This window comes from Chelonoidis abingdonii, chromosome 9, assembly GCF_003597395.2.
Source record: "Chelonoidis abingdonii isolate Lonesome George chromosome 9, CheloAbing_2.0, whole genome shotgun sequence".
NCBI classification, from domain to species: domain Eukaryota; kingdom Metazoa; phylum Chordata; order Testudines; family Testudinidae; genus Chelonoidis; species Chelonoidis abingdonii.
Window position 1 is genome coordinate 34001390 of NC_133777.1, and position 21704 is coordinate 34023093.

The 21704-nt window shown below is 47.9% G+C and overlaps 1 protein-coding gene across 1 annotated transcript in view; it reads right to left on the reverse strand.

Moving 5' to 3' along the window:
• The window catches only part of NTN3 (netrin 3), a 100074-nt gene that overhangs the window by 30006 nt on the left and 48364 nt on the right, over window positions 1-21704 (reverse strand). The window contains exons 4-5 of the mRNA XM_032799399.2: window positions 7562-7711; window positions 4179-4232 (exon numbers count right to left, since the gene is read on the reverse strand). Of these exons, the coding sequence (XP_032655290.1) occupies window positions 4179-4232; window positions 7562-7711 (204 nt within the window). The remainder of the gene's footprint in view (window positions 1-4178; window positions 4233-7561; window positions 7712-21704) is intronic.

Sequence of the window (21704 nt, forward strand, 5' to 3'; positions counted from 1 at the left end):
CAAAGCGTTCCTCCTACCACAATGCATTCAGTCTATGAGCACTCCAGGCAAACCAACGCACGTTACAACAAAGCTTAAACTTATTCTCACAATAATTTAAAAACATACTATTTTAATTTAAAAACCAGCAAAATTCTACTTCTCTTCCATTTTTTTATAAGGAGGCTGAAGGTTAAGTCTTCTCAGTGTCCATCCTCCCAGGGTCCCTAAGGGACAGCTCTGTCCCCCCATTAGTGAGAATTTTCCCGAGAACGCGAGAAACAAGTCTTCCGCTGCCGGCAATTCAGGTCCTGTCTGCGAGGGGGACCGGCTTCGCGATGCCTGCCCAGTTGGCTTCTTAAATACCTTCATGCTGTTTCACATCTGATACTCCTTGATGAAACACAGGAGCTTTGTCTTATAACAGACTTATTCAAAGTGATACAAGCTACGAAAGTGAGATCTTGGAAGAGTGTTGCCATTTTCATAATGCAATAAAAATACTGTAATGATAAATAATAAATAGTGTGTCATAAGCATGTCATAACAAATTTTATATTTCCACTATCGCTGCTTTTATAATTTATACTCAGGTAAAGGAGAAAATCCCTGGAAATACTCATTTTTAAGAGGGGGTTCATGAGACTTGACATTTTAGTGAAAGGGGTTCACAGGTTGTTAAAGTTTGGGAACCACTGGTCTATTGTCAGCCTCCCCAGCCAGGAAACACTGTCAAGAATGCATCACAGCTCTTATTATTTGTCCAGTTATACTACACAAGTCACTTGATTTACAGAGAACTGTCCCTGTGCCATACTTGTTGCATGAAATGAAGTGTATTTTATAGACACTATAGGCTAGGCTATAAAAATATAAATGTCACTCCAGTTTGACATTTATGCTGATATACTCTGAGCCAGCTCTTTATCCAGGGTAAATCACTGCAGCTCCATTGGAGACAGTGGGTCAAAGCCCCAGCTATCGGCGTAGCTCCATTACAGTCAACGGAGCCAGGCCAGTTCACACCAGCTGAGAGTCTGGCCCAGGGAGGTATCTTCACTAGTCCATAAAACATGCAGCCATCTCCAGCTCACACTGAAGTGACTTTCCCTGGAAAAATAAAGCAACCAACACAGTCAATTTCTGAATATTAAAAATAAAATGGGCCAGGTGGGGGCCCCACAGATCTGTGGGACTCAGAAAATGCCCCAAAACACTAACAGACTGTTGTTGAAGGGTCCACCCTTGATCCAGTCTGGGAGAAGGGCTTGCAAATACTCCAACAGCCACGAGCTCATGTCAGAGGGAGACGTGCAAAAACATTCCAACAGAACTCCTAGCACTAAAAAGCAACTTCACAGATGTGCTGGGGGGGTGGTGGCCAGAGATTACTAACTCCACAAAGGGCTGGGGGGGATCTGCTGGGGAGGGATCACTGTGTGACCAGTTTGGGTAAGGCAGGAGGGATTGAGGAAGCTGGGAGAGATCACTAAGGATCCCCTTTGTTCTACACCTCCAGACTTCATGTTGTTGAGCTACATCCTCCATATGTACTTGGGGGCCATGACCTGTCCATAGGAGCTCATTCACACTAGGAAAGAAGAAGTGGCATGAGATAACCTGGCATCTTGACAACACGGAGGTGCTATGATGCAGAAAGCCCATGCTACCCCACCCTGTCAGGGACTTGTCCAAACATATGATCATTACAAGGAGACTCCTGATCTCAGCCAGCTATGGGGGAAGATCTCGAGAAGGTGGCTGGCTGACCCTGAGGAGGTGCTGAGCAGCAGGAACAAACATTTGGTGTCGTTTTAGCACCATAATCCCCATGTGTGCTATCGACAGGAGTGGAAACTGGGTAGGATGTCTGCTATTTTCATGCTGAGGTGTATGAGAAGACCAAGGCCTTGAGGGGAATAATATGATGGGAAGAAGAAAAATGTGTCAGAGACCCTTACACTCTCTTCTTCCTCTGCTCTTTGACTAGCCAATAAGGAACACTACAGATGGATACAGAGTGGGTTGGAGGTTGCTTTGGAGACTATTACTATGGCAATAAACATCTCAGAAATACAGGCGACACCCAGATTAGATGGAAGGATTACCTGGGGATGGGGAGGAAAATGTGACCTAAAAACAGTGGCTCCTCTACCACAGTGATGAGGGAAGCAAAGAGATTGCTTTATTCTTTCACCACCGCATGCGTCAGGTCACAGCCAGCAGTAGAGCTAGTCAGAAGGATGTCAGCTGGCTGCTATATCAGTCTGGACTTTTTATCCAGACTCAGGCACAAACTTGGCAGCACTGCGAGGAGATAGCAGTATGCTTTGTGTAAAAGATTCACCACATCTATCTATCTATCTAGGAGCCTGGTCTGACTGAGTATTGGCCCATCTCAGAGGCACAGTTTCTGCAATTGTTTGAGGAGTCCAAGCCACCACTTGGAAATCAAACCTGTGCCTCTCTGGGGTAGTGCAAAGCAGTGGAATTGTCTGGATGCCTAATGAGAAAGACTGTCAAACTTCCCTTTGAGAGACAATTTACCAGGTCAGGCCTTTGCTCGGGTCACCATCCCTCCATGCTAGCAATGCTGTCAATGCCATCCTATCTCTAATCCCTCTTCTCCGATGCGGATGGGTCCCCTGCAGCAGCATCTCCTCTGCTGCAACATCTGAGACCCTATTCAAGCCTAGATTTCAGATCAAGAATAATAGAATCATAGACTTTAAGGTCAGAAGGGACCATTATGATCATCTAGTCTGACCTCCTGCACAATGCAGGACACAGAAACTCACCCACCCACTCCTGTATCAAACCTGTGTCTGAGCCACTGAAGTCCTCAACTCATGGTTTAAAGACTTCAAGGTGCAGAGAATCTTCCAGCAAGTCACCCATGGACCTTCAATGGAGATAGAGTCCATCATATTGAAGGATGATGTCGTGAGACCTGAGAACAGATGGCCTTGCTCTTGCTATCATCAGCCTTTGGCTTGTGGACCATGAAGTGCCACTAACCTGCCTGCAGGATCTAGCAGGGGTGGGTGGAGTTCCATTAAAACAGTCCTGCTCCTTCCTCTTAGATAGCTCCTGGGACTGTGATGGACAGTTGTTTCTCCTAGTCAAAGCACTCTCCTAGGTTTCCCATAGGTATCAATCCTGTTACGTCTCCTGCTTAACTCAGAGCCGAGCCTCCTGTAGAGGCTGAGAGACATTATGGGTTTACCATGCCATCACTCTGCAGTTGACACTTGGCTTCTCTCTCCCCTTCCCATCAAGTGTGCACCATCAACCCATTGTCCAAGCCTCTCAGAAAACAGTGAGGTAGCTGGCTCAAGCCCAGTCCAGGAAGAAAGGAGGCTATGCAGATAGGTGGAGGGAAGCCATCGGAGAAGCTAGCAACAGGAGGCCAGTCCTCCATTTGGAACCATGGCTGTTCATGGATGCTCAGAAATCAGCTGTAGCCAGCAATGCTTTCTGTCTGCTTGGGCAGGCCAGGAGCTCCCCGATCTCAGGAGAATGCCAGGACAGCAACTATGCCAGGCCCTTGTGTGGGAGAGCAGGGATGTGGGGAGGTACCCACCCAAGGGCCAGGCCCCACCTGGTTCTGAAAAGAGAACTCAACATGTGTCCCAGTGGTGCAAGCTGATCCATTTCTCAACCTGCCACTGGACGGCACAGCTGTGGGACAGATGCCATGGCCTGAGAGCCTTGGAACAAGAACAGAAGACTTAGAAACCACATGTTCCCCAAAGGCGGCTGATGCTGAGGCAAAGAGCACTCAGGGGAAATCTCTTGTGTTTGGAGAGGATTAAAGAAACAAACCTCCCTGAATCCCTATGTGAGAAAGCACTAGGTCCCCTCCCTCGAGGGGGTGGGCTGCTCCTGGCCAGAGTGCAGGCAAGCTGATAGGACTCCTGTCAAGTTTCTTTGGTTGGGTTCCAAAAATAAATAGGATTTAAAACCTCATTTGCACATTTTATTTTTCATTGGAGGAGACCTAGCTGCTTGCTCTCCAGAACCAAGCTGGGCGTGAGGAGACTATTTGGTGTTCAATCCCAGTGCACACTTAAATAAGGGGAGAGTAAGGAGTCTTCTAGGAATGATAAGGGGAAAATACAATTAGACAGGAATAGCTGCAAAGTGCCCAGATAGTGTTCTTCTTATGCCTTTTGAATCCCAGGATTTAGAGCACTCACCTGCCGGCTCTTCTGTGCTGGTGACCACGGAGGTTGGGTTGATGGCAGGAATCTCTGGAAAAGAAGGGGTGAGATTCTTAAGGAAGGGTGCTTGCTTTCCAACAGTGGGGTTGGTCAAAACCTATACCCCTCCCCTGCTTCTGCTGGTGGAGAGTCTATTGCTAGCAGCAAAAAAGGACAAAGCAGCGTCCCCTGCTGGTTTCCTTTGCTTCTGCCATGGGGACATGCCAGGCACTAAGAGGGTGTGCATCATAGTACATCCCCCTTGTTGTCCCTGCCAGTGAGGCTAGAGGGAGCTCTGGGAGTCATAGGGTTCCCCAGGGGATAAGCCCAGGAAAACACCCCCCCCCCCCAAAGGATTCGTATAGAGGATTAACAAGCTTCATTCATAGTGGGCGCTGGTTCTGTTTTTAGGGTGAATCTAAAATAACTCTACTGAAGTCAATGAGCCAAGTCTGGCATAACTCTGATGATTTCAATGGAGTTAACACCAGGAGGGAATTTCGCCCACTCTGATTAGGACTGAATCTTGGCACCATTGAAGAAAATGAGAGTTTTACATTGACTTCAGTGCAGCCCTTCTCCAGACTTGCAGTGATGCAACCAGGGGCAGAATTTGGCCCGGTATCCAGTGAAACAGAGCAAGCCACTCTTTTGTAATCAGCTGTGCAGTGTGAATGTGTTACCACTGCCTGTATGGGGGTACAGTCGGAACTCTTCAACCAGGATTCCTGGCCCTGTGCTGGAAGCAGATTGTCCATTAGCTCACATGGTTGGAAAGGGGGCATTCTGTGTTTCGGGAGCATGAGGCTCTAAGTTCTGTCTCCACAGTTGCCATGAAGTTCCAAGTATCCAAGCTGGCAGCACAGCCACAACCCTGAAGTCCTATGTGATAACGGATTTATTACAATAGATGTTCTGAGAACAAGAGCAGGACTCGCTCATTTCCCCCCACTCCATATGGTGGTGTAGGGCACTCAGCACTGTGCACCAGCCTGATCCTACAAATACCATTGTCATGGTCACTCGTGTTCAGACAGCACCATCTAGCTCCAGGTTGACTAGCCTAGACCATGAAGAGCAGTGACATGCTGGGAGCCCTGGCAGATAAGTGGCAGTGAGGGACAAGGCCAGTGTGTGCTGTGTCATGTTCTCTATTGGCCTGTGCAGCAGCACTGTCTCCCTGCCTCCACCCTGGCACCAGCGAACCTCTGGAAGAGATGTTCTCTGCTCACGTATCAGCTTCTCTTCCTAGTCAGTGCTGCTCTCTGGACAAGACAGCCAGGCCAGGCATCCACTGATCCTGCTGGGACAGTTCTGCTGTTGCTGATGCAAGATAAAGAGGAACTGGAGGCTTCCAGGAGACCTTTAGAGAAACCACTAGAGCTGCCCATCTCAGCCCCAAGAGCCATTGCTGTGCTCCCTGCAGCACTGCGATCAGCAGGTGGAGAGAGATGCCAGCTAGCTGACTCTGTGCACTACGGGGTCCCCACTCTGCCCTGTTGTGCTCCTGCAAGGGAGCCGAACTAGGAGCATCCTATTCCCATCAGCATAATGTAGTTTTGTTACTGACCTTTTTGTTACTGACCTTGGCACAAAGAGCGGGAATGTGCTAATAAAGTTTGCGGATGACACAAAGCTGGGGGGTATTGCTAACACGGAGAAGGACCGGGATACTATTCAGAAAGATCTGGACCACCTTGTAAACTGGAGTAATAGTAATAGGATGAAATATAATAGTGAAAAGTGCAAGGTCATGCACTTAGGGATTAATAATAAGAATTTTAGATATACGTTGGGGACGCATCAGTTGGAAGCGACGGAGGAGGAGAAGGACCTTGGGGTATTGGTTGATAGCAGGATGTCTATGAGCCGCCAATGCGATATGGCCGTTAAAAAAGCAAATGCGGTTTTAGGGTGCATCAGGCGAGGTATTTCCAGCAAGGATAAGGAGGTGTTAGTACCGTTATATAAGGCGCTGGTGAGACCCCACCTGGAATATTGTGTGCAGTTCTGGTGTCCCATGTTTAAGAAGGATGAATTCAAACTGGAACAGGTTCAGAGACGGGCTACTAGGATGATCCGAGGAATGGAAAACCTGCCTTATGAAAGGAGACTCAAAGAGCTTGGCTTGTTTAGCCTGGCCAAAAGAAGGCTCCGGGGGGATATGCTTGCTCTATATAAATATATCAGGGGGATTAACGTTAGGGAGGGAGAGGAATTATTTAAGCTTAGTACTAATGTAGGCACGAGGACAAATGGGTACAAACTGGATATTAGGAAGTTTAGACTTGAAATTAGACGAAGGTTTCTAACCATTAGGGGAGAGAAGTTCTGGAACAGCCTTCCGAGGGAAGTAGTGGGGGCAAAAGACTTATCTGGCTTTAAGACTAAGCTTGATAAGTATATGGAGGGGATGTTATGATGGGATAGTTTAATTTGGGCAATTGATTTTGGATTATCGGCAGATAAGTCTGCTCAATGGTCTGTGAGGGGATGTTGGATGGGATGGGAACTGAGTTACTGCAGAGAATTCTTTCTTGGGTGCTGGCTGGTGAGTCTTGCCCACATGCTCAGGGTTTAGCTGATCGCCATATTTGGGGTCGGGAAGGAATTTTCCTCCAGGGCGGATTGGCAGAGGCCCTGGAGGTTTTTCGCCTTCCTCTGCAGCGTGGGGCATGGGTCGCTTGCTGGTGGATTCCCTGCAGCTTGAGGTCTTCAAATCTCAATTTTGAGGATTTCAATAACTCAGTCATGGGTTCGGGGTTGTTATAAATGTGTATGGGTAGGGTTTTGTGGCCTGCCTTGTGCAGGAGGTCAGACTAGATGATCATATTGGTCCCTTCTGACCTATGAGTCTATGAGTCTATGAGTTGCCACCTTTAATCTCTTCCCACTGCTGGCCTCCCTGGGGCACAGAGCATGGAAAGAATCTTACAGCCTCCCCAAGGCTTCCAGTTCAGCTTCAGTCCAGAACAGCTGTGGGAGCTGGGACACTGGCTTGGCTTCCAGTGCAGAGAGCAGCCATGGGGGAGCTAGATGGAAGAGAAGGAAGTGAGTAGAGAAAACCTCTTGTGCAGAGCTCCCACATAGCTGTGGGGTCATTCAAAAGATGTTCTCCAGCAGTGCAGAGCCCCTGAGGGTATGGATCCACTAGCATGTGGTGCTCTCTGAAGAGCTCCTACCCCACTGCTGCCCCATGCCAGCCCTGCTTAGCTTCTAAGAGCCAATGATCTCACAGTCCCTGGCAGCAAGGAAGCACTTCACAGCCTCAGATAACAAAATAGCTATAAGATCTTGCACTTGTAAAGATGGCAAAGGAGGAACTGGGGCTCTAGAACACACAAACATTGGAACTAGGCATTGTTGATAGCATTACTCACTGATGCAGGGAGCCACAGGTGACCGGCTCTGCTGGTAGCCCTTGGCACAGCGATTGCAGGTGAGCCCTGTCACACCATCTTTGCATGGGCACTGCCCGGTAGTCTGGTTGCAGGTTTTACCGGCTGCACCAACAGGGTGGCAGTCACAAGCTGAGAAAACAAGAGAGAAATAGAAATGCTGCTAAAAGAAAAGCAATAGATGTATTTCACACACAACCCTCTGTGCTGAACAGGGCATGTCTCTGATAACAGCCATTGCACACAGACTGAAAATGAACAAAATATCGTTAAAACACCATAAATCCGCTGGGGGTTTTACTCAGCTCATTTAGACCTTCTTTTCTGTCCATTAACCAAGCCTGATTTTCTATGTATGGGTTTGATGTATTCACTGAAACTTTCAGATAAACAATTTTAAACCGAAGGGCTGCTCACAACTAGCTATTCATAATCTGGTATTTGTGGCATGTAACTGGTCACCTGAATCAAATGGTATTGCTGCTATTCCCTGATTGGACGACTGAAGTTTTTACACAGAAGAATAATGAATGGTGACCAGCGATTAATGAAAAATGGCAGGGATTGTCTCTACAGGTGTTTGTACGAAGAACAGCCCCCCTCCAAACACTTTGGCATGCAGGAGCTCATTTGTGTAAGTGAGGGCATGTGTGTGATGTAAGTACTGCACAGGCTGTTTGCAAACACACTAATTTACTGCATAATGAATACAAACAGAGCCGCCAAGAGCAGGTTTCGGCCCCGGTGAAAACACTTTTTCAAGCCCCCCAGCAAGGGCGGACCAGCTAAATAGGGCCGACGAAGCTGGGGAAGCCGAGCCCTTGGCCCCCTTCTGGACCACTGGGCCCTGGTCATTTGCACCAGCTTCCCCCCAACCCCATCTCGTCAGCCCTAAATACAAAGGTAGGACTACAGGGCATTGGCAAAGCTGGGTGGGACATGAAACTGAAATAGCAGGGGCTGGTGCCAGTCAAGGCTAAAGTGCCTTGACAAAACTAGGTAGGAGCAGTTTGCAGAACACATGCCTGCACTACATCTAACACCAACTACAGCTAACAGCCTATCACTTGGATAAACACATTAGCTCCAATGACAAAATATAAAGGAGACTGAGTTTTGAAACTCCCCAGAGGATTCTCCTGAGAAGAAAGAGCCTTGAGCAATTCAAGTGGCGTCATGGGAATCTTAAGGCAGGGTGAAACAGATAAGAGTGGGATGGGCCAGGACTGAAATCTGAAGAATGAATTCTCTTCTCACCCCCTCAGTCAGGTATGGGGGTCCACTAGAGAAGCAGCCTCCAGGATCAGAGAAGCACAGAGCTGGAACTCCCATCTCATTCCAAGCACAGGGATCTGGCCAGAGGATGCTCCTACTGTGTGTTTCTTTTCATCAAGGGCTTGGAGCAGAGCATGACTTCTTTTCAGTTAAGTCTCCTCAGGTTCAGTCCCTAGAGCTTAGAGTGTTTGAATCAGCACTTACAGCTGTCTGCCATCATTTGAGCTTCGGATACCAGAACAGTCAATTTCTCCCACCCCCTTCCCTACCTTAGGGCCAACCCAGCTGCAGCTGCTTCAGAGGACCTTGCGGAACCTGGGAGGAATTTCCACAGGCTCTCCAGCCAGCTGGCCCCATCAATTAGCCACTGGTGAGCGGGGGTAGGGGGGAGGCAGGGTGAAAGAGAGAGTGTTAAGGCTCATTAACTAATTGCAGCCTTGTGAAAGAGGGGAGGGAGTGAAAAAGGAAGAGGAGAGAGAGAGAAATAAAAGGGTTGGGTCCCAGCAGGGAATTTTTAACTTTGGAAAAAATGTGTAAAAAGCGACCCTGGTTTGTGTCAGAAAAAAGGAAAACCATTTACGATACTCTGCTCATTTTTATTGTTGGCAAGATGAGGAGTGTACGTGCCACAGCCGGTGAGCCCAGCGTACTGGCAAAGGGGCAGCAAGCTGGAGATCTGCAGGATGCAGTGCCACGGCCAGTGCAGAGCGGGAGAGAGGAGAGGCAATGCCTGTGTCATCACTGGAGATCCATCCATAACAGTTGCTCAGTGTCTTGTAAGCCAACCACAGCTGTACTGCTACTTGGCTCAATGGTCTGGACTCCTCCGTCCTGCCTTCCAGCTACTCCTGGCCTCTATGCTATCTCCCTCTCTCTGTCTACAGATGCAAGAGAGGAGGTCTTGGAGCCTTGAGCAGTGGGTCAGTCTCACAGGATGAAAGGTACTGCAATGAATGGAACACCTGTGAAGTTGCAACACTTTTGCTGATGCAGCAGGAATTTGCTGAACCAAACCACTGACATCCTCAAGGAGGAAGTTGAGGGACTGGGATGAAAGCGTCAGTCCAGTAATGCTGATTGTATCATAGCCATGCTTAGCAACAAGACCCATCTTCTCATTCTTCCATAGTGATGGGGTGATTCTCTCTCAGAGGGGATGAGTGCTAGAACCAAGACTGGAATATAGTTTCCACTTTACACACACACACACACGCACTTCCATAGTCCAATCTCCCCTCATCAGAGGACACAGATAAGCTAGAGTCGGGTGGGGCATGGGTCTCCTGAGTCTCCTGTCTTCATTGGAAGGACCCAGAGTGGGTCTTTCCCTTTCACTCCCTCATCCCAGGAGCTATACCCAGGGGATGGAAGTGAAGTTATTCCTTCATGGTTCTTGCTTTCACATCTTCCTCTCTGGCTCTAGAGCCATGGGATGAATCTGAAGTGGGTCTTCTTGGTGCTTCCCAGCACATCTGATCTCCAACTCCATGGGGAGGACCAAAACTGGCTCATTCCCCTGTCCCAGCCCTACAGCCACAGGGTTTACTCATTCTGCAGTGAGTGCTTGCTGGGAGAGTCGCAGGAGGGAGAGAAGCTGCTAAACCTGGAGATGACTGTCCCATCAGCCAGCTTAGGACTCGGGCTGTTTAAGAACTGGGAAAGGTATCTAGGTTTCCATCAGTGTTATAGTCAAACGTGACTCCAAAGCCAAACAAAAACAACTCCCCTTGTGCCCCCCCCAAAAGATGTTATCATTTCCCTAATTTTCACCAGATGGGATCTCGTCGGAGCACAGCATCCCTGCTCACCAGGCCTTCTCATGCTCGGCAAGAAACAAGAGCATGCAGTGCCTAATGTGGAACAGATGCCTTGGTCCTTATCAGATCTTGGCTGGAGTTGGAAATGGATGTGTTTCTGGCAAGGGTATTTGGGGGGCTCAGCTGTGATAACAAATGGCAGCAGATGAGGGAGTCCTGGCATGGCATGGGGCCTTCAGAAACACAAGGCCTTTCTTCAGCCCTAGCATGCTTTGGTGCCAGGACTGTGGGGGCCTGTAATGCCTCACTTAGCAATCTATGGCTTCACTAGCTTTCCTGGAAACATGAGGGAGCCAGCAGAGACCCTGAGAAAACCCCTGCAGCCACATCCTAGGGGGATTCTGTGTGGGCTCCTGGAGCTGATCTGCAGTGTGACACTGACCAGGTCACTGGGCTGGACTATGGGGTAACCCAGAGCCAGTCGCTCTCTGGGGCCAGTCACACACTGGCTCTCACCTCGATCTACGGCTCTGGTTAGCCCCTGCCCACACAGCTTCTTAATCATGAGGCTTCAGTTTGCAGTGAACCCAACCCAGCACCTTCCCCTAAACCTCACTGGACATGTCTGAGTCCATCCCTCTCACTGCTTCATCCCGTCTGTTCTCTCGGGATGGACTTCACCTAAGTAAGGAGGGAAATAGACTTCTAGGATGGAGGCTCGCTGACCTCATTAAGAGAGCTTTAAACTAGGAAGTTGGGGGAGATGGTTGGGAGATGACCAGGAGATCTCCACGCCAGAATTTAACCTGGAGAGGAAAGTAAACAAAGTGAGAGGGGATACGCTTGTGGACCGAAGAATTGACCCAAGGAGGAAAAGCGGAGTAGAAACTAGACTAACAGGTGATGCTGGTGGAAGAAGGTCTGTGCACAACGGGGTAAAGAATGTCACTGACGCCAAACGCCAAAAATTAAAATGTCTGTACACTAATGCCAGGAGCCTAGGTAACAAGATGGAGGAACTGGAGCTACTGGTGCAGGAAGTGAAACCGGATATTATAGGGATAACAGAAACCTCGTGGAATAGTACTCATGACTGGAGTACAGGTATTGAAGGCTATGTGCTGTTTAGAAAAGACAGGAAGAAAGGCAAAGGTGGTGGAGTGCATTGTACATCAATGCTGAGGTTAACTGTAATGAATAGAAGTGATGGAATGATAATGACAGAGTTCTGTCTGGGCAAAAAATCACACTGGGTAAAAAAAAGCTACTAGAGCCTCCCCTGAGTTAGTGCTTGGGCGTGTGCTTACCAGACCGCCGGATCTGATTTGGATACGGATTAGAGACCTCTTTAATGTCTTTACTACGAGTAAACACTAGGGGAAAAAAAAAAAAAAAATGTGTGATCTATGGAGACTTTCAATCTCCCAGTATATATAGACTGGTTCGGAACAAGTGCTTGCAGAATAGGTTGGTCAGATTTTGGATGTGATAGCGGATGGATTTCTTCACCAAGAGCAGTTGTTATGGTTTTAGTTACTACGATGAGGGATGCTCTAATTTTAGTTTGGTTTTGGTGAGCAGTGAGGACCTCGTAGAAGAAATGGTGTTAGGGAACCTATGGTTGAGTGTATCATGAGCTGATTCATGTTCAAACTAGTGTGAAGGTTAAGAACAAAGGTAGATCTGGTGATTTTAGGTGGTTTTTAACTTGCTCAAGGGCTAATTTTTAAAGAGTTAAGGAAATTAGTTAGGGAAGTGGATTTGGACGGAGGAACTTGTGGATTTAAATGCGAGGAGGCCTGGAATTACTTTAAGTCGAAGCTGCGGAAACGTGTCGTAAGCCTGCATCCCAAGAATAAGGGGGGGAAAGAAAACCCGATGGGCGAGGATTTGATAGGCCAAGCTGGATGAGCAGCTAGCATCTCAGAGAGGGGATTAGGGAAAAAGAGGAAGCTTACAGGGATGAAGAAAGCGGGAATTAGCAAGGAAGGTCCCTTTAGTTGAGGTCAGAACATGTAGGATAAAGTGAGGAAGGCTAAAAGCTGTGTGAACTGGACCTTGCAAAGGGAATTAAACTAATAGTAAAGTTTCTACAGCTCACATAAATATGATAGAAGAACAAGGAGAAAGAGAAGTGAGCGGCCACTATTACACTGCGGATGGATCTGAGGTTAAAGGAGTTAATCCTAGGCATGGTCCCATATCTTAAATAAGTACTTTGCCCTCAGTCTTTATATTTAAGACTGTGAGGAGTTTAGGGATGATGCAGGTATGATAAAATGGGAATGAGGATATGGAGGTGATTTATATACCGCATTCTGAGGTAGAGGTCCATATACTTTGAACATCTTAATGGGATACAAATCTGGAGGGCCTGGACAATCTACATCTCATAGGATATTAAAGGAACTGGTGCTAATTGCAAGCCCGTTAGCTGAAGGTTGAGGAATTTTTTTAATCAATTGGTAAATCGGGTGTTGTACCGTACTTGATGGAGATTATTGAGCTACGTATTCCTATCTTCAAGAAAGGGGAAAAAGCTGATCCGGGTACTTAGTCCTGTTAGCTTGACGTCGCAGTATTGTAAACGGTCTCTGGAAAAAATTTTAAAGAGAAAGTAGTAAAGGTCCATTGAGTCCAATGGTTATTGTTACGAAATTGCAACATGGATTACTAAAGGTAAGATCGTGCCAAACAACCTATCTCCTCTCTTGAGGCAGTGACAGATTCTTAGACATAAGGAAATGCGCTGTTAGATCTAATTTACCTCGATTTCAGTTAATGGTCGTTTGACACGGTTCCACATGGGGCAACTGTTAGTTAAATTGGAAAGATGGGCTGTTTGATGATTATGAATATTTGTAAAGGTTTAAAATGAGTGGATAGGAGAACTCGGTCGTGCTAGAAGGGTGAGTGTTTTTGTACGTTTGTCATTTTTTTTTTTTTTTTTTTTTTTGGTTTGTGTGTTGTAGGTGTTGGGAATGTCAGGCTGGAAGAGGTACTATGTGGTAGTGCCCTCAAGGATCGGTTTGGGCTGACTTAATTTTACCTTTTTTATTTACTGCTTTGGCACAATGAGCTCTGCGAATGTGTCTATTAAGTTCTGTCGATGCACTACAAAGCTTATGGGGTGTCTTGTTATTGCTAACACGGAGGAAGACCAGGATTCTTAGCAGGGACGTTGGACCCACTTTAAACTGGATTTGTTGTTGTGTCATAAGTAATGGATTGAAATTTATTATTAGCTGAAAGTGCCAAGGTCATTTTGCATCGTTACGGTTTATATGTTATTATAGAATGTTTTAGATTATACGTGTGGGACGCATCAGTTGCAGCAATACAGAGGTAGAGAGGATCGCTTGGGGTATTTGGTTGTTGATTAGCAGGATGGTCTTATGAGCAGCCAATGCGATATGGCTGTGTGTTAAAAGAGCAATTGTATGATGGTTATTCCAGTATTTGAGTAGCAGAGTGTTCCTTGTTTGGTGTTTTCTTTTTGTTTTTAGTTGTATTGTGCCTTTAGCTGGTGCTGTTAAGTACCTTAATAAGCGTCTGGTGAGACCCCACCTGGCATATTGTGTGCAGTCTGGTTGTCCCATGATTAAGAAGGATGAATTCAACTGGAACAGGTTCAAGACGCGGGCTACTAGGATTGATCCGAGGATGGATCATCTGACCTTATGTGAAAGGAGACTCAAGAGCTTGGCTTGATAGCCTGGCCAAAAGAAGGCTCCGGGGGATATGCTTGCTCTATATAAATATTCAGGGGGGTATTTAACGTTAGGGAGGTCGAGAGGGATTACTTATTTAAGCTTTAGTACTATGTAGGCACAAGGACAAATGGGTACAAACTGGATATTAGGAAGTTTAGACTGAAATGATGTCGAAGGTTTCTACCATTTAGGGGGATGTGAAGTTTCTGGACAGCTTCCGAGAGAAGTTGTGGGGTCAAAAGACTTAGTCGGCTTTAAGACTTAACGCTTGATAAGTATATGGAGGGGATGATATGATGGGATAATTTAATTATTGGGCAATTGATCTTGATTATCAGCAGATAAGTCTGCTCAATGGATGCGTTTCTGTAGGGGATGATGGATGGATGGATCTGTAGGTTATGCAGAGAAATTCTTTCTGGGGTGGCTGGCTGGTGAGTTGCAGATGCTCAGGGGTTTAGCTGATCGCCATATTTCGGGTTGGAAGGGAATTTCCTCCAGGGCGGCATTGCAGGGGCCTGGAGGTTTTTTTCGCCTTCCTCTGGCAGCGTGGGGCTATGGGTCACTTTGTTGTGGATTTTCTGCAGCTTGAGTCTCAAACCACAATTTTGAGGAACTTCAATAACTCAGTCATGTGTTAGGGGTTGTTATAAAAGTGGATGGGTAGAGTTCTGTGGCCTGCTTTGTGCAGGAGGTCAGACTAGATGATCATATTGGTCCCTTCTGACCTACGAGTCTATGAGTCTATGAGTCTCCCTTTCCATGGCCTCGGCTCTGCTCCAGACTTCCCATGGGGCAGCCACAGCAGCGACACACATGCTTTTGAGGGCAGAACTCCAGAAACTCCAACTGAGACTCAGCCACCCCCACGCCAACAGAGCGCTGGAAAATTCCCCTCCACGTGAGCAGAAGGGTCTTACGCAGGAAGATTGAGATGCAGGGATGTTTAACATCTCATTGACCTGATGCAGGTGGTTAGTTATCAGCTATTTCTCAATCTAGGGGCTTGACTGATGCCAACAACTACAGAAAGCAACAAAGTGTATAACTCATCATGTCAAACCAATGGCTATTGACTCTTAATAGCAATACTACTTTGCCTTTCTCTGTACTAGAGCAATGGGCACTTTCATCTCCTCTCTCAACAGATACCTGGAATGGCTCAGGTGTTTTAAACAACTTTGATGATTCCTCTGGCATCTCTGCCTGTTGGTACAATACATGACTGGGACTATGCTGCAGGCGTATCATAGAAGATTAAGGTTGGAAGAGACTTCAGGAGGTCATCTAGTCCAATCCCCTGCTCAAAGCAGGACCAACCCCAATTAAATCATCCCAGCCAGGGCTTTGCCTTAAAAACCTCTAAGGATGGAAATTCCACCACATCCTTAGGTAATCCATTCCAGTGCTTCACCACCCTCCTGGTGAAACAGTTTTTCCTAATATCCAACCTAGACCTCCTCCACTGCAACCTGAGACCATTGTTCCTTGTTCTGTCATCTGCTACCACTGAGAACAGCCTAGATCCATCCTCTTTGGAATCCCCCTTCAGGTAGTTGAAGGTTGCTATCAAATCCCCCCTCACGCTTCTGTTCTCTAGACTAAATAAGCCCAATTCTCTCAGCCTCTCCTCGAAGTCATGTGCCACAGCCCCCTAATCATTTTCATTGCCCTCCATTGGACTCTCTCCAATTTGTCCACATCGTTTCTGTAGTGAGGGGCCCAAAACTGGACGCAATACTCCAGATGTGCCCTCACCAGTGCTGAACAGAGGGGAATAATCACTTCCCTCGATCTGCTGGCAGAGTTCCTACTAATGCAGCCCAACATGCCGTTGGCCTTCTTGGCAATGAGAGCACACTGCTGACTCATATCCACAGTAATTCCCAGGTTCTTTTCTGCAGAACTGCTGCTTAGCCAGTCAGTCCTCAGCCTGTAGAGGTGCATGGGATTCTTCTGTCCTAAGTGCAGGGCTCTGCACTTGTCCTTGTTGAACCTCATCAGATTTGTTTTGGCCCAATCCTCTAATTTTCCTAGGTCACTCTGGACCCTATCCCTACAGTCCAGTGTATCTACCTCTCCCCCCAGGTTAACGTCATCCACGAACTTGCTGAGGGTGCAATTCATCCCAACATCCAGATCGTTAATGAAGCTGTTGAACAAAACCAGCCCCAGGACCGACCCCTGGGGCACTCCACTTGATACCGCTTGATACCGGCTGTCAACTAGACATCGAGCTGTTGATCACTACCCATTGAGCCTGACAATCTAGCCAGCTTTCTATCTACCTTATCCAATCCATAGTTCTTTAACTTGCTGGTAAGTATCAAGTGTTGCTGGGGCACTGGCTGCTTAGCCGTCGGTCTAGAAAGCAGTTCTCCATGTCTGTTTCTTTGTCTTTCTTCAAGCTGTGTTTGTATGTCTGGTAACTTCTTAGGTTTATGTAACTGAGGTTTTGTTGGAAGTGATGTCCTTAATCACCTGTCCATTGGCATCCATGCTGGAGAAACCAGTCCTTCTATGCGGTCTTGCTACATCCCCCAGGACTACCTCTTTTTCAATCTGGGTGTCATGGCTCCTATGGCATCTCTTCTCTTTCCTGCTGCAGCTGACACAAGAGAATGTGACCAGCAGAAAGGGGGACTCGACAGGATGCACCTGAGCCAGTCTCTAGCCTCACTTTCTGCCCTTTGGTACTGTAAGCATCTGGCATATGTTGGAGCAGCTCTCAGTGTGGGGAACCTGCCCTAAACATGGTGGTGCCTTGACCAAACGAGAGCAGAGAGGTGCATCATGGTACCTGAGCTGCGCTGCCTGCAGTTTGACTGGATGTCAGGATCTGGCCCAGAACACTGTATGAAGTCACTCACTTAGAACTAACTAATCTAGCTTCACTTGCCAAGAAACATATCTTTGCACCTTATGCTGAGCATTTTTTGTGTTTGAGAACTTAGTTGCTACTCCTCAACGGTTTTCACTGGAGAACACTCACCTTTTATGGCTTTATTTAAATTACAGGAATTAATGCATAACCACAGTTTGTTTGGCTTTTCACCTACAATCACTGACTTAACCCTGTAATTGTTCTGTGTTTTCCAGCTTCTATATTACCAAAATCAGTTTTTACATTGTCTATTGGTGGATGGATTACTAGAGTTACTAGTTTATCTGTCTTAATTCTCCTTCCAAACATCCTAGACACTGTAATACACTTGGGAATTCTGCTAAGGTCCTGTCTGTGCTCTGTGTATGTGGTACTTAAAGATCTTCCAAGTTTGGCAGGTGTTAAGTCCTAACACAGGTAGTGCAGCCCCATTTCATATTTGGACAGTTATTAATAGTAACGGTTTTTAAAACCAATTGTGATGGCTACTTGCCTTTAGACTGGACTATCCTGTCCTGAATAAGAAACAAGCTTTGCTTCAGATATCTGTACAGTTTCCTTAGTGAGCTTGTTCTATATTTTCCCTGGAATAACACTAGTTGTGCTCCAGTATCCCAACTAAAAAGCTACAGTTCTGCCATTGCCATTTGACTGCATTTGCCAGTCTGAAGCAGTTTGCTCTGCAGATGTTGTACCTACAAGGAGATTGCCTTGCTTTTCTGCAAGCGTTTGACAAGCCTTTGAAAAATCATCTTTCCTGTGGCTTTTATGGACAATTTCTTGGATCATGTTCTCATCCACAGCTAGCATAGTTAGCTTTGCCTGCTAGAATAGCTCGTAGTCCTATTCTGATTATTATTTTGGGCTTTCTTTATTGCAAGTTGTTGAAATGCTGCCATATAGACTCCTCTCGCAGTGCATCAAGTTGATTCATTTCACTCATACCTAAAGCTTGGCTTGCACATGGAAATGGCAGCAAACCAGGAATTCTAGCCCCATGGTCACTCCTGCCTCCTCACACCTGGAGGCCTTCCCCTGGCCATGCACAGGGTGTAATTTATAAACAGCCTTGCTAGTGCACTAAGCACACACAGCCGATAGGATCTTGGGTACTCCTGCTCTCGTGTCCATTTCAGCACAAGGCTGAGCTGGAGCGGCTCATTAACTGTGCTGCTCTGTATGAGAATTAGCAGGCAGCTGGTGTGGCAGAGATGTTACAGTTCCTGTATGGTGGAAATATTGCTCCATATTATATGTATTAAGATCATACTTCCAGGGCCCTTTCATTGTGCTGAGCACTATATAACCACATAGATAATTCTGGTTACAAAGAACTTACCATTCAAATTGACAAGATAGAGCACAGTGGGAGAAAGGAAATAGGATGATCCCTATTTTATAGATGCAGAATGATGAAGTGACTTGCCCTTGGTGCCTGTGGTAGAGCCAGGAACAGGACCAAGCTCACCTGGGTCACAGCAGAGTGCCTTTACCACAAACCAGCCTCTCACTTAACACAGACAATGCAGCAGAGGATGACCCGGTGCAAGTGTTCCCCTGGCTTTGTCTAACTTTGTGACATTCCAGGGGTGTTTGCAAATTCTGCTAGCTCTCCAGAAAATGTAGCTGCCAAAACATCTGCCTTTTGCATGCAGCACATACCGGGAGTGTGCATAGGTGGCAAGTTATATGGGCTCATGGTGTCCGGGTTCCAGTAATATTCAGGGCTCAGGAGCCCAGCTCCACCAATGTTCAGGGCCAGGTCTCTCCCCTGACCCTACCTGCTGCCCCCATGCACCTCCCCTGAAATCCGCTTGCTGCCCCTGCTCACCTTCCCGGGTCCCAGGAGCAGAACGTTCCTGTCTCTCCCCTGCAGCTCCATGCTGACTCCTTGCATCAACTGCTGCTGCAGGGTCCTAGTGCCCCCTCATCCCTACTGCAAGGGCAGGCTGACCCTGAGCCTGCCCTTCCTCCTCAGACCCTGTCATTTTCCAGTGGGACCCTCCACCAGCACAGGCCGCCCCCAGTCTGCAGTCACTGCTCCTACCCCATGCTGGACAAGGGGAAGCCCCACCCCTCACCCCAGTGAGGCTACAGTGAGGGGCAGCAGCAGGGGAGGAGGCGCACATGTGATGCCAGCCCCCACCCCCGGCGCCCACCCCAGGGGAGACAAGGGGGGTTCCTATACCTGAGAGGGGCCCTAGGAGCACATGCAGTGACAGTGGTGTGAGCTGAGTGGGGTGCAGGGGGGAAGTGGGGGAGCCTCCTCCAGAACTCGTGCTGCCTGTGGGGTGAGGGCTGGGGGGAATCCTCTTCTCTGGCCCTTGCTCCAGGGCAGCCTGTCTGCACCCCAAACTCCTCATCCCCAGCCCTGTCCCACCCCAGAGCCCTCACCCCCTGCACCTCAACCCTCTGCCCTAGCCCTGAGCCCCCTCCAAAACCCCAACCCCTCATCCACAGCCCTCACCCCTGCACCCCAGCCCTCCGTCTGAGCCCCTCCCACACCCAAACCCCTCAATATGAGCCTCACTCCAGAGCCCTCACATTTTTACATTATTTTAAAAAATATACAGTAACTCCTCATTTAATTTGTAGTTATGTTCCTGAAAAATGCTACTTTAAGTGAAGCAATGTTAAGCAAATCCAATTTCCCCATAAGAATTAATGTAAGTGGAGAGATTAGGTTCCAGGGAATTATTATTACTTTTTTTTGCCAAACAAAAGACTATCTTTTATATATATGCACAGTATAAGTTTTAAACAAACAGTTTAACACTTTACAGAGCAATGATGACTGTGAAGCTTGGTTGAGGTGGTGGAGTCAGAGGGTGGGATATTTCCCAGGGAATGCCTTACTGCTAAATGATGAACTAGCCCTTAGCTGAGCCCTCAAGGGTTAACACATTGTTAATGCAGCCTCACACTCTATAAGGCAGCAGGAATTGAGGGGGGAGGGAGGAAGACAGCATGGCAGAGAGAGACAGAGACACACACCCTGTGTGTGAGATAGAGAGTTTGAGACACCAGCTGCTGCCAGCCCGCTCCCTCCATTCTGAGCCCTGTCATGTCCCCCCCACTCTGTGGAGATGGGGGGATCAGGAACGGGGGAGGGGGACACCCTGACAACAGCATCCCTATTCCCTCTACCCCACCTGCACATAGGGTGACCAGACAGCAAGTGTGAAAAATCAGGATGGGGTGGAGGGTAATAGAAGCCTATATATGAAAAAGACCCCAAAATCAGGATTGTCCCTATAAAATTGGGACATCTGGTCACCTTACCTGCACAGCAAGCAGGAGGCTCCCAGAGCAGCTCCAAGGCAGAGGGCAGGAACAGCACACAGCAGTGTGTGGGAGGGACATCTGAACTGCCCAGCAATTGATAGCCTGCTGGGCGGCAGCCGCACAGGGAACTTAGGGGAGCTGATAGGGGGGCTGTTGGCCCACCCTGGTTCCAAACGCCCCACCAGCTAGTTCCAATGGGCTGCTCTTTCTGCAAGTGGTGGACAAAGCAGGTGGCTGCCAAACAACACTACAAGGGAGCATAGCACAACTTTAAACAAGCATGTTCTCTAATTCAGAGGTTCTCAAACTGTAGTCCACGGACCACCACTGGTCCATGAGCTCCATTCAGGTGGTCCGCGGTGTGACAGACCTAGGCCAGTGTGGTACAGGAATCTGGTAGAAGGCAAAATATACTAGTCACTGGCTGAGTAGTTTTCTGTTCCCTGAGTGACTAGAGCAGGGGCTGCACTGGAGTTATCAGGAACCTGCTAGAACCAATTAAGGCAGACAGGCTGATTAGAACACCTGCAGCCAATCAAGGCAGGCTAATCAGGGCACCTGGGTTTAAAAAGGACTCACTCCAGTCAGGGAGTGATGAGCCAGAGGAGAAGGAGCATGTGTGAGGAGCTGGAGCAAGAGGGCAAGGAGCTGAGAGTGAGAGAGTGTACACTGGAGGACTGAGGAGGACAAGCATTATCAGGACACCAGGAGGAAGGTCTGTGGTGAGGATAAAGAAGGGTTTGGAGGATGCCAGGGGAAGTAGCCCAGGAGTTGTAGCTGTCATGCAGCTGTTACAGGAGGCACTATAGACAGCTGCGATCCACAGGGCCCTGGGCTTGAACCCAGAGTAGAGGGTGGGCCCAGGTTCCCCCCAAACCTTCCCAACTCCTGATCAGACACAGGAGGAGCTGACCCAGACTGTGGGTTCCACAAGAGGGGAAGATGACTGAGGTGAGCAAATTTGCCAATAAGCGCAGGACCCACCAAGGTAGAGGAGGAACTTTGTCACAGCGGATAGTTTCCTCTAAGGTGCACTCCTGGGTGGCCACACATGAGAGAATGAAGGGCCACCCACCTAATCAGTGGAGCTGCGCAGGCATGGCTCCTCTAATTAGGTGCCTGGACCCTGGAGAAGATATACATGTAAGGTGAGGTGGTAGCCTTGGGGGGAATAGGGAGTAGGTAGGAGGGAGCAGTGGTGAAAGAAGAGG